At 44.5% G+C, this 10911-nt stretch overlaps 1 protein-coding gene across 2 annotated transcripts; it reads left to right on the top strand.

Annotated features, from left to right (window-relative positions):
• The first annotated feature begins 54 nt into the window (after positions 1-54).
• Positions 55-8994, top strand: LOC133971272 (jupiter microtubule associated homolog 1-like). Of its 2 annotated transcripts, none has more exons than XM_062408560.1 (5): positions 55-267; positions 2784-2926; positions 5771-5919; positions 6603-6633; positions 8430-8994. In XM_062408560.1, the coding sequence occupies exons 1-5, from the start codon at positions 212-214 to the stop codon at positions 8576-8578; spliced, it is 528 nt and encodes a 175-aa protein (XP_062264544.1). In that variant the 5' UTR covers positions 55-211; the 3' UTR covers positions 8579-8994. The 2 variants fall into 2 exon arrangements, with proteins under 2 accessions (XP_062264544.1, XP_062264545.1); XM_062408561.1 differs by lacking the exon at positions 55-267 and adding an exon at positions 2449-2597.
• The last annotated feature ends 1917 nt before the right edge of the window (positions 8995-10911 follow it).

Below are 10911 nucleotides of genomic sequence, written 5' to 3'. Positions count from 1 at the left end.
CGGGACGGCCGCCGGTGGGCTGGGCCTGGTGGGCTGGCACCGCAGAACCAGCGGATCTGGGAGTCGTTATGCTTTTCACTGACGGGCGGAGCCGACATCTCGTCGCATCTCTGCGGGAACCGAGGAAGACATTTCCCCTTTATCACCACCGTTACTTACCCCGCCACTGACCGTTTGTCATCCGCCCGAGACACCGAGGCTCTCCCTGAAGATGACGACGACAACCACCTACAAAGGAATGGAGGCTGGTGCCAAGAGCAGTTCAAGGTAAAGACCAAAAAAAAAACAAGCCGAAAGAAATGGAGCGGTTTGACGGAGGAACAAAAGAAGTGGGATGCGGAGGAGCCGCCTAGCCGCTAGCAGAACGCCTCCTTCCCCCCTCCCTGGTTCGGATTCAGAGACAGCTAACTAACACTAGCCCGCCGGTGGCTGCAGAGGGGATCTTTGTGGATTTAGCTAAACTGTCACATAGTCTTGCTAATTAAGTTAATCTGATTGGGAGACCGATGCGCCACAGCCGTTAGCTTCGCCCAAGTTAGTTTCGTTAACCTGCGCGAGCTCCGCAGCACGAGCGGACACGCGAGTTTTAATCAAGAAAATGAAATGATCCGAATCCCACACGCGGCCGGAGATTTGTGATCTGTGGCTGTTTATTGGTTATTAAGCTGACTAATGCTAGCTCGACTCTGACTTGGGGCCCACTGCATTACAACTTTTTTCTTTTTTATTATACTTCCAGTCACAGCTCACTTCCTGTTGTGACTGTAACTGCGATTCAGGGTGTCGTTGAAAAGATTTTTTTTAAATATATATATATACTTGTTTATTCTCTAAACAAAGAAACTGCTCATGAGCCAGAGTCCGAATATGTGATTGATTACAGGAAGAATCCGAGACCAGACTGAGGGTCTGCATATCTCATTATGTCTGATTTCCATTCAAGGCTGGAGAAAATCTGAAGGATCTTGCATTGAGTCCATTTTTAATAGATGAATCTGATGAATGCACAGTGTCTGTTAAAGCTTTATATTAGTTGGGGGGCACACTGAGATGCCCAGTCATCCTCCAGGCATGCAGTCATAGCTTTCCAGTAAGTGATGCGTCTCGTCTGGATGTATTCCTCCCCCCCGTGCATCGAAAACAATGCGAAAAGAGAGAAAATGGCTTCAAATGATGTCAGCGTTAGTGTATCTGAATCCGACTTTAAGGTGAGGCCGGGTCCTCAGAGCCCTTTGCTGAGTGAGCATGTCAAATGTCGGTCAGTGATCAAGCGTTGTGAAGTCGCTTGCTGTTTGCGGATGATGATGATGATGATGATGGGGGCTTGGGCGGGGGCTTTGAGCAAGCTAAGCTCATAAATCTTCCCTTAGCTCTTTTGCTTTTTGCCCCCCCCCCCCCCCCCACCCCCCCCCCCCCCCCCCCCCCCCCCCCACCAATGCGAGCTGCTGGTCATTTCTGCTGCTGGCTGACCAAAGGGATCCATGCAGCAGCCGCAGCAGCCTGAAGCAAAATCTTTGTAGGCCATCAAAAGCCTCCCCACCCTTATCAGACATGCCATCTTTGGCTCTGGAGCTCAGCTTTATCTGCCCTGGCTCCACCTGCCTGAAGCTGCCTTCTCTGCCTCTAAACATCCAGGCCATTTGATATTACTTGCTGTGTCATTCTAGGGTGGGGTCTCCTGCCAGGCAGCTAAGAGCTTTTCCCCCTGTCGCAATCCGGGTGGAAAGCATGAGCTCATCCCCTCTGGCCGGGAGGTGAAGTCTGGTTTAGGCTTTACTGTCGCATCACAAGTGTCACATTAACTAGTGGATGTGTGTGAGTGTGTGTGTGTGTGTGTGTGTACAGGGATTGATCGAGAAAATTGGGAGCAGTCCACGTGGTGTGGATCTTGTCTCCTGTAGTCGCCTTCTTTGTGGTGGTGCCTCCGAAGACGAGTTGTTTTTTTGGACTCGATATGCCCGCTTGGCCCTCGGACAGCTGCTCATGTGTCAGCTGGTGGCTTCAGGGACTCTGAGGAGAGGAGAGTGTTCTGGAAAAAAAGAGGGAGGGGTCCAGCAGGGGCTCAGAAAACAAATCAGTCTCCCTCGTCCACCCGACTGTCCTTCAGCACAGCACAGGGAAAAACGGGTTTTTTCTTTTGTCGAGCTTCTGGTGGAAGGAATGTTGATGGGTAGTGGTCATTGTTAACCACGCACTGGCCTTCGTGCAGCCTCTCTAATATTGTTCTCCTCTGTTTATTGGGTGACCTACATTGACTGTGGACCTCAGACTTTTCACCTCTATTGTCTAGCACTGGCCCAAAAGTGACATTTAATTGTATTTCCTCAACAAATAATTTGATAACAACGCTACCAAGAACTGACACCAACCCCTAGTGTGTCACTGCAGAGGAATTTGTGCTGAGGAGAGGCAGCAACTAGCCAGCTAACACTCTGATTATATGCGACTGGAGTCAGCTGCAGGGCAGAGATTGTGACTGGCTGTCTGATAGGCTGACAGCCGGCGCTCGGAGAGTGTAGACCTTGCTGGTGGCCTGTGTGTTTTTCATGTATGTGGACTTTGATTGAACGGGTTCGGGTGGAGCAGGGTAGACTGCTGTAAGTAGCTTAGGGCGAGCCCATCTTTTGTTTTGCTTTATAGATTTTTAGTTTATGTGTGCACTGTGAAGCTGATCGATGGCATGTGACATGAAGGCCTTGAATTTTAAATTGGTCTAAAGAGTGGGGGGGATGGGAGCCTGGTTGCCAATGGACATTATATTTTTATAATTTCTTGCTCCACAGGGTACTACGACCGCCAGGTGGAGAAACAAGCTTCGTCTTCGGCACAGATGAAAACACGACCCCCCAGCGCAAGAACAAGATGGCCTCTAGCATCTTTGGAGAACCTGAGGATCCCCATGCTCATCGGAGGAACAACCCACCAAGTAAGTCTAATATATCTTTAGTTAGCTTAGTTAATTTTCAATGTGATAACATTAGAGACAAGTGAATGAAAACAACAGAGTTTGGACTTACATGGCAACATTTGTCATGGTTTAAGTCCTACAACGAGGAGGGTGTCTAAGTACTTGCAAGTTCATTCTTGCAAAAGTAGGCAGAACCACCAGAAGTCTTAAGTAAGCAAAAAGTCCCATGGAATTAATTCCTTTAACTAGAGCTAGGAAAACACACAAGCTGAAGTGTTATTTAGTATTTTTCCATTTAGGCTGTCAGAAAGAACATCCCACTAGTGTTAAGGCCAAAAAGCCTTGGAGCAGCGGCATATGGGTAATTTGAAGCTAGGCTTTGTTACATAGGAGGAGGATCGAGCCTCGATGGAAAGAAATGGGTCAGATAAAATGTGTCTATTGGTTAAATGTGTGGCTATCTATAGACACATGGGAAGTTTTATTTTGTAGACATGAGGAGAGGTATAAGAATGCCGCAGCGGGGATATGAGACCTGCAAATGGCTTTGAGTTGTCAAGGTCACAGCGAGCATACAGCCACAAGAGGCTTAAATGAGAAATGAATATAGGCTGACATAATTATCCCAGCCGCTATCTTTTTAATGATCCAGATAAATCTTTAGCGTAACATACTCACCTTTTAGTTCGTATTATTTTTATTTGTTGTAATTAGGGATTGAAATTTTTACACAGCTAATCAGTCGGTGTGCGCTCACAGATTCGATAAAGAGGGAAAATTCAAGCCGTAGCCGAAGTAGGATTCATTTCCAGCTCAGGATTGTGAAGCTGCCGGTGAAGCCGTGTTGGAGCTGGTGTTTTCACAGTTGCCACTTGAGTTGAAAACTGATCACATGGTGAATTACACTTTCTGTGTGTGTGTGTGGACAATGAGGAATTGACCCTAAAATCATCACTTAAGCCTCTGACCGCTGCAGCCAGCAGCTGCTCACAGTAAAGTCTTTTCCTGCTTGTATTGTCTCAGTTGGGTCTAGGTCGATTTCAGTTGTCCCACTTTAACAAATGCAGCTGGATGAGGATGTTTGCCTGAATGAGCAATACTATATTGCATTAGCAGGTTTTAAATGTATTCTGCGATCCCTCTGGCCTGCGTATGAACTCCTCATGCAGATGGACAGGTTTGTCTGGTTTGGCATCCTGTCCTGTCTAGATCATTTGCAAATGACCAGTGAATCCTTATTTATAGCACCTTCTCATGCTTTACCCTTTGCAATAGCTATTAGTATTGCACAGGTTTGTCAACAGTCTGGAAAACACTCCTTTGCATTTTGTTTTTTCCTGGTTTCAAAGTCACAAGAAGTGCAGAAAGGACAGTGTCAAACTACATGTTTTTTAAATGGTATGGCACCAGACAGCCCTGGTATTCACGTGCACTGTAGGTCTGGGGGGGGAATTATTTAGGTCAACCTGTAAGCACAACTTTAGTCTTCCCTTTCAGCTTTTCAGAATGACAAAATTCTTCTCCTGACCGCTCAGACAATGTCAAAACAATGACCAGTTACACCCTGTTTCTGCTTTGTAAATACTTCCAGTAAAAGCTTTTAAAAGCAATGTCTGTGAATCATCCAAGAGAGACCAGTACAACATTTAGTTTTTCAGGTGTCATCTCTTAATGCTTTTGTTTGAATACACTTAACATTTAAAACGTTTGTTAGTATTGTGTATATACATGTATATAAACTAATGGTTTAGGTAAATGTTTAAAAGCAGTTTGACTGTAGGAATGTGCTGATATTCTGCTTATGAATACACATAAGCATATTGTTATTCTGCCAGAGTCTCTGGCAGGTTGCTGGTCTGGATTTTAGGATACCAGAGCTGTTGGATTTGTTGAACTGCCGTCAGACTCTGGCCCCATAATGAGCAGAGCCATACGAGAGGAAGCCAGAACAACCAGCAGCAGCATGGCGGCTTTTCCTGTCTCAAAGCTTGTGCACCAGTGTTTTCGTACATTTATATGATGCACCCAGGAGATCTATAAGATTAAGTAGACGGCTGTGTTATAGTGATGATAACATAATGCATCACTGTCCGGCCCATCAATCTAGTTTTATCTCCTTCCATTTGCTGTGTGTTGTTCACTCACCATTGATGAGATTCAGAAATGTGCAGCCTGCAGTGAAGGAGCTCTTGTTTGCTCTCTGATCCACTTCACTCCATTAACAACAATGGACACTCCTCTGCTTCTTCAGCAGTCGTTGTTCTCCTTCATGACAAAGACGGTCTGTCCCCTCCCTGGCCCTCTGGGGCTAGAGCTGGGTTGTTACCTTATGTGGCTTTGGTTATCAAAGCCTGCCTCCCCACAATGGGCCAAACGCAGGGTTTTAATGCTCTTTCTGCTAAAGGAGACTGCATGCGTTGCAGGGTTATGAGAGATTTGGCATTCAGGTTGTCTGCCTGGAAGTATTCCACTGTGTTTCTGGGTCTGTTGCAGACGCCCCGAGTGGATTTGGTGATGTTTCCTGTTGATTCTCTGTGATTTTGTCTCATGTTATCTCTGTTAATTCCCCATTAAAGCTGATGTTTAGTCCAATCTAAGAAGATGAATCTTGTGGTGAGCATGGGTTAGAAAAATCTGAGACTGGGGTGGTTTTATGAATAATTGGATTAGTGTCCTAATGGCTTGACTCTGCTGCTCTGTAACCTGACGCATGTTTTATCGTTTGTCCCTTGGGTTTCCTGTCTGGCTTTATTATAATCTGTTGAACAAAAAAAATTAAGTGACAGCTGATGTTTTAGTGCCATTTCTTGTCAGTCTTGTAATAAAGTGCTTGCTCAATTCCTCTGTCTCTTCCTTTCCCAGCTGGGGCAGCAGCAGGGACCCTGTGCGGGGAGCCCTCTGCCCCATTGAGGCGGTGCCAGCAGCCTCTCCTGTTCCCCAAGAACCCTCAACCGGAACTGACCACCATCCACAACTCTGGTGCAGCCTTGGTGTGGAACCAGAACCGAGAGGTACCTCTCATTCAGACTGACACTTTTCCATAACAGAGCCGTGGCCTAGTTTAGAGCTGAGAAGCACATGGTCATAGATTAAGTATAATTCTGAACAGTTCAGTGGAAAATTCAGTGGTGGATGTAGGGGCTTCATCCATCCAGTTGAAACAGACCCAGGATGTTATTTTGATAGATATTCTCCACTGACATTTGCAATCCCAGTTGAGGTTTAATTTTTATTCTGGGAATGAGCCAGTCCTCGCTTGAAGACACAGGCTAAATGGTAATACTGAGAAATTTGAATGTAGAATGAAACAGGATGCTAGTCAAACAAAGACTCGCCTTATCTTTTAAAAATATATCACATCTCAAGAATCAGAAAGTTGAGAAATAATTCACTGGCAAGATAAAGAAGTCTTTATTTTATTAAGGGACTTCTGGATGGAGATTTCTAAGAATGATCCTCGTCTCTTGGCTTAGCGGCATGAGTAAGAGCACTTCCTCGTAGACCATGACAATTTAGCAGAGGAGCTGTTATATCTCGCAGCTGTGGCAGTTTTATTAACAGTGTCCAGAATCTGCCTGCCACGGTGTCGTTGGATTTATGTAGAGGAAATTCAGGAAGGCTATTTTTCTTGTATGTGCAGTTGAAAACGTAATTTTGTTTAATCTGACATTCTTGTCTCATGTTTTCCTCGTAGGGTGAGAATGGCCAAGAACAAGTAAATGATGGTAAGTAGCCTGAAGTCTTGGACAGTCTATAAAAAGCCTGTCACACCCTGACGATGTCTAACCAGCAGTGCATGACTTAGATTATCCAGTGAATAGCTGCATGGGACAGTATAACAGATCAGGTACTTCCACTCTCCCTTGCCTCTGAATGATCAGATTGTGGTGACTGGTTCTGCCCCATATGTTGTTGGCATTCCTTGACTCTTTTTTTTTTTTTAAGATACAGTACACATGTTCTTGCTTTCAAAGTCAACATCACATGATATCCTTTATGTGGTTTTCCCCCTGTCATGATGGCGTGATGGTCTGTAGTCAGGCAGCTGTTCTTTGATGGCAGGCCTCACTTAGCATGAAAAGCTTTTTTATTAACCTCCAGGTGCATGTTGGTAAGAGAGTGGCTGGCTCCGCAGATAATGGAGGGTTCGACCAAACATCTCTATGAGATTTATTGTTTGCTCTGCTTTCAAATATGATTAGGTATTGTGTGTTTTTAATGATTGTATGTTATCAAAAACTTCTTGAGCACTTGTTAACACAGTGTGATCTGTGGTTTGTTTCTGCACATATCTCTAGAGCTGCTTTCAGACATGCCCTAAAGTCTGGACATGTTCCTGTATTTGAGAAGGCAAATATCTGTGTCCGTTGCTCTGGACATATAGGGGAACTTTTGCGCCCTCTTAAAAATCCAGTCTGTAAACTTGACAGTCAGGGAGTGAGCGTGTTGATGACACTAACATGAACTCTGACGTGAAAATGGAAAACTACCAATGTGTTGAGATGAAAAACTGGAGCCATACACGTAGAAGAGGCAGTGAAAAACATCAACTTAAAAAGACGATGAGATTCGATAGGTTTTGTTGATAAGGGCTGATGCTGGTGTCTAAACACAAATGCAGCAAAATATTTATGTCAGGTTCTGCCTCCTTTATGCTCTACTCCTTGTCTGAATGTTCCAGAAAGTTTCCTGTTAGTTTAAATGCGTCTGATCCAGATAATCTCCTGCTAGATTCTTCACATGTGGGAGGTGTACTCCAGAATATGTCCGGACCCAGTGTTTGGGATATTTTCCAGAGTTCATGACTGAACTTGCAGCAGGGAGTGGGTAGTTTTGAGTAAACAGTATCGAGTTGTCCTACCCAGATCCAGAATTTAAATCCGAGCTTCACCAGGTTGTGTAGTCCTAACATCTGTGGCACCAGTAACATAAACATGTGAGTAATGCCGTTGTCACAAAAGTGCCTGAACTCGCTCTGGTGTCAAGCAGAGAATATTTGGGAGTTGAGTGTCCTTCCCACCGCAAAAAAAAGATTTTAAATCGGTGGAAAAGATAAAGCATTTTCCTTCTTTGGGACATTTAAGTCAAAAGTCTCCTTCAATGTGCAAATTCAACAGCAATTCAGCTGCTAATGTGCAACAAGAGCTTAGTGCTTTAGCCTTGTGATATTAATACACAATGGGCTATCCTCTCTTATGTGCTCTGGCCTACAAATCAAAATGCAGTGACTAAATATTAACTCTCTTATATGAGTTGAGTCACTGTTTGTGTCGTCAGAGAATCTAAAAAGACATTAAATGAAGGCATTACCTCATATCCATCTGTTATTCAGTTTACCAGTTTAGATCAGCCTTAGTACGGCAGCAATTACACCAGATACCGTGTCGTTTTACTGTGGCTGGGTCCCAATGCATTCAATAATTCCTAACCTGATCACATGCACTGTCACCCAGACACCATCTGTTTTTGCACTAAGTGGAATATTAGCCTTTATTAAATCCTCTTTTTGCTCCTTCTGTAGATTGTCCTAACGACGTGGAGCCAGACGAGCAGCAGCCGGAGCAGCAGCAGGTCGCGCCACAGCCCTCTGCCCCGTCGGGAGGGGGCAACGCCATCGCCGGTGGCCGAAGAAACCCACCCGGGGGCAAGTCCAGCCTCATCCTGGGTTGAGACCACTCATTTGTTTGTTTTGTTTTGTTTCATTCAAACACTTTTTTTAAAGATGAAAACCCCCTCCCACTTTCTTCCTCGTCATCGACACCTTCTTTCCCTCTTCACTTGCACTCATGCTGTCACATCCCCAGACCCCCCCCTCCCCCACCCCACACTGTCCTCACCTTCCACCCTCAAACCTTTTGTTTTGATCCTTTTTTCAATAAAAGAAGAAAAATGTTGACAAAAGCACTTTATGTATTCCCCCTCTCCTTCCATTTCAGCCCATCCTGTAGTGCATCGCGCCTGCTGGGAAAGGCATGACTTTTAGCCTGTCTCTCATTCTTCCCTGTTGTAAATGGTAAAGGCAAAAAAATGATAAAAAAGATTTGATGCGTGGATTTCTAAATACAATAAAGATTGATATGAATTTACTGTGACTGATTTTTCTTCTTTTTCATGTCGTTGTGTTTATTATAAAAGGCTAAAATAATTTGATACAGGAAAAATCTAGTTTTCCTTGCGCCTGAATGGCTCCACACATTGTGCTGGACATTATTTATGTGCCCTGAGATGGAGTCTGAAGACTGCGGCGGCTGAGAGCAGACACAGGCGCTTTGACTGGAAATCTGCCCGGCCAAAGTAATCAGGAACGCTGCTGCCAATTCTGCTAAAGACAAACTGCCCAGTCGTTTCATGACATCATGCGATAGTTATTTGGCTCTTTTTTTTACACCGTTTGTGATTTAATGTGCGTGATGCAGTTTGTTCAATCTCAACTCTGATTTTTCTTTAAAACAAATGTCGGGTTCAAAAGGTGAAACAGGATTCATGCAAGATATTAACTTCAAAAGCGCTCCAGCAGATTGCTTTATTTGGGAGAGCTTGTCCTAATCTGAGGAACAGACGAGGGCTGCTGTAGTGCTTCAATAGTTCTTAACCAGTTCCTGCTGGTTTTGTAGCTTTCCTCTATGCAAGGAGGTAATGGTGTCGTTTGTATGTTTGCAGGATTATTCAAAAACCAGGCACTGGGTTTCTATGACATTTTGAGAAGGGTTGGGGCGTGGCCAAAGGCAAGGAGGAAACTATTATAATTTGGTGCAGATCTAGATTTCTATTTTGTTGATTTCTCAGATAATATATTTCATAGATCTTGATGGACAAAAAGAACCAGGCATGTTTAGGGGGATGGTGTTTATGTGTACACAGTCTGGTGCAGCTGATTGGCTGTCAGGAGACTGTTGGGCCTTGGCGGAGGTATGTTCTCTACAGAGTGCCATTCCAGTTCTGCAAGTTTTCATGTTGTGCTCATACTGCTTTAAACCCACCTTTATCCCTAAGAATATATTTTGCAAGCAGGACAATATAACAGCTACAAAGAGCACCATATAGTCAGACCTGAATAAAAGTCCCGGTCACAGTAGTTTCATTGGTTTTTCTCTTTGTCTTCTGAGCTATAAACCCGAGCTGCTTCAGAGCCAAACCCCGAGCAGCCTGTGAAGAGCAGTGTGGCACAGCGGTGCGTCTCGACCCTCATCTGCCGTGAAAGGCATGCAGAGGTCACTCGAGATCACGAACAGAACTTCCTGCCCTGGAGAGATGCCAGGACGTTGGAGTGCAGTCAATGACTGCTTGTTCTCTGTTAGTGCTGCGCCCTCAGGGGAAGGTCCTGTGCCTTTCATTACTACCTTAGTGCACAGAGTCAGCCTGGATCTCTGCTGCCTTCCTCCCTCTGCGTCTGCTGCACATAAGCACAGTGGTGAGAAGTAATAAAGTATATTTACTGGAGTATTTACAAAAACACATACTTTAGTGTTTTAATGTCATGCTTCACAGCGGTAGATACCAGTTAGAATACAGATGAAGATTTACAGGCGTATAATTCGTCCAACCAAAGCTGACTAATAATAAGGCAATCCCTACTTCAGCTACAATTGCCCTCAGTAGAGCACATACAGCATCCAAGGCCCAACCGTCCCTCTATGAAGCCACGTTTACATTCACTAGACACCAAATTGCACAAACTCACAATATCTATCACTCCCCTAAACATGCCTGATTTGTGAAGATCCATGATTTATTGTCCAGAGAAATCAATGAATATGGAAATATCACGATGTTAAAGACAGTGAAAGTAAAATTTCCTGGAGCGGCCCCTGATCCAGATCCACATCAAAATGCTATGGCTTCCTTTCTGATCCGTACTGAAACCTTCCAGTAGGTTTCATGATAATCCATCTAGGAGCTTTTGTGTAATCCAGCTAATTTACAAATAAACTAATGCAGACGAGAAACATCATCTGGAGGTAATGAGGATATAGTACAAGCTATAATCTGGTACTTTTGAGATT

This window comes from Platichthys flesus, chromosome 16 (genome assembly GCF_949316205.1).
Source record: "Platichthys flesus chromosome 16, fPlaFle2.1, whole genome shotgun sequence".
Lineage (NCBI taxonomy): Eukaryota > Metazoa > Chordata > Actinopteri > Pleuronectiformes > Pleuronectidae > Platichthys > Platichthys flesus.
The sequence above is the reverse complement of the archived record's forward strand: the minus strand, read 5'-3'. Positions and strand labels throughout refer to the sequence as shown.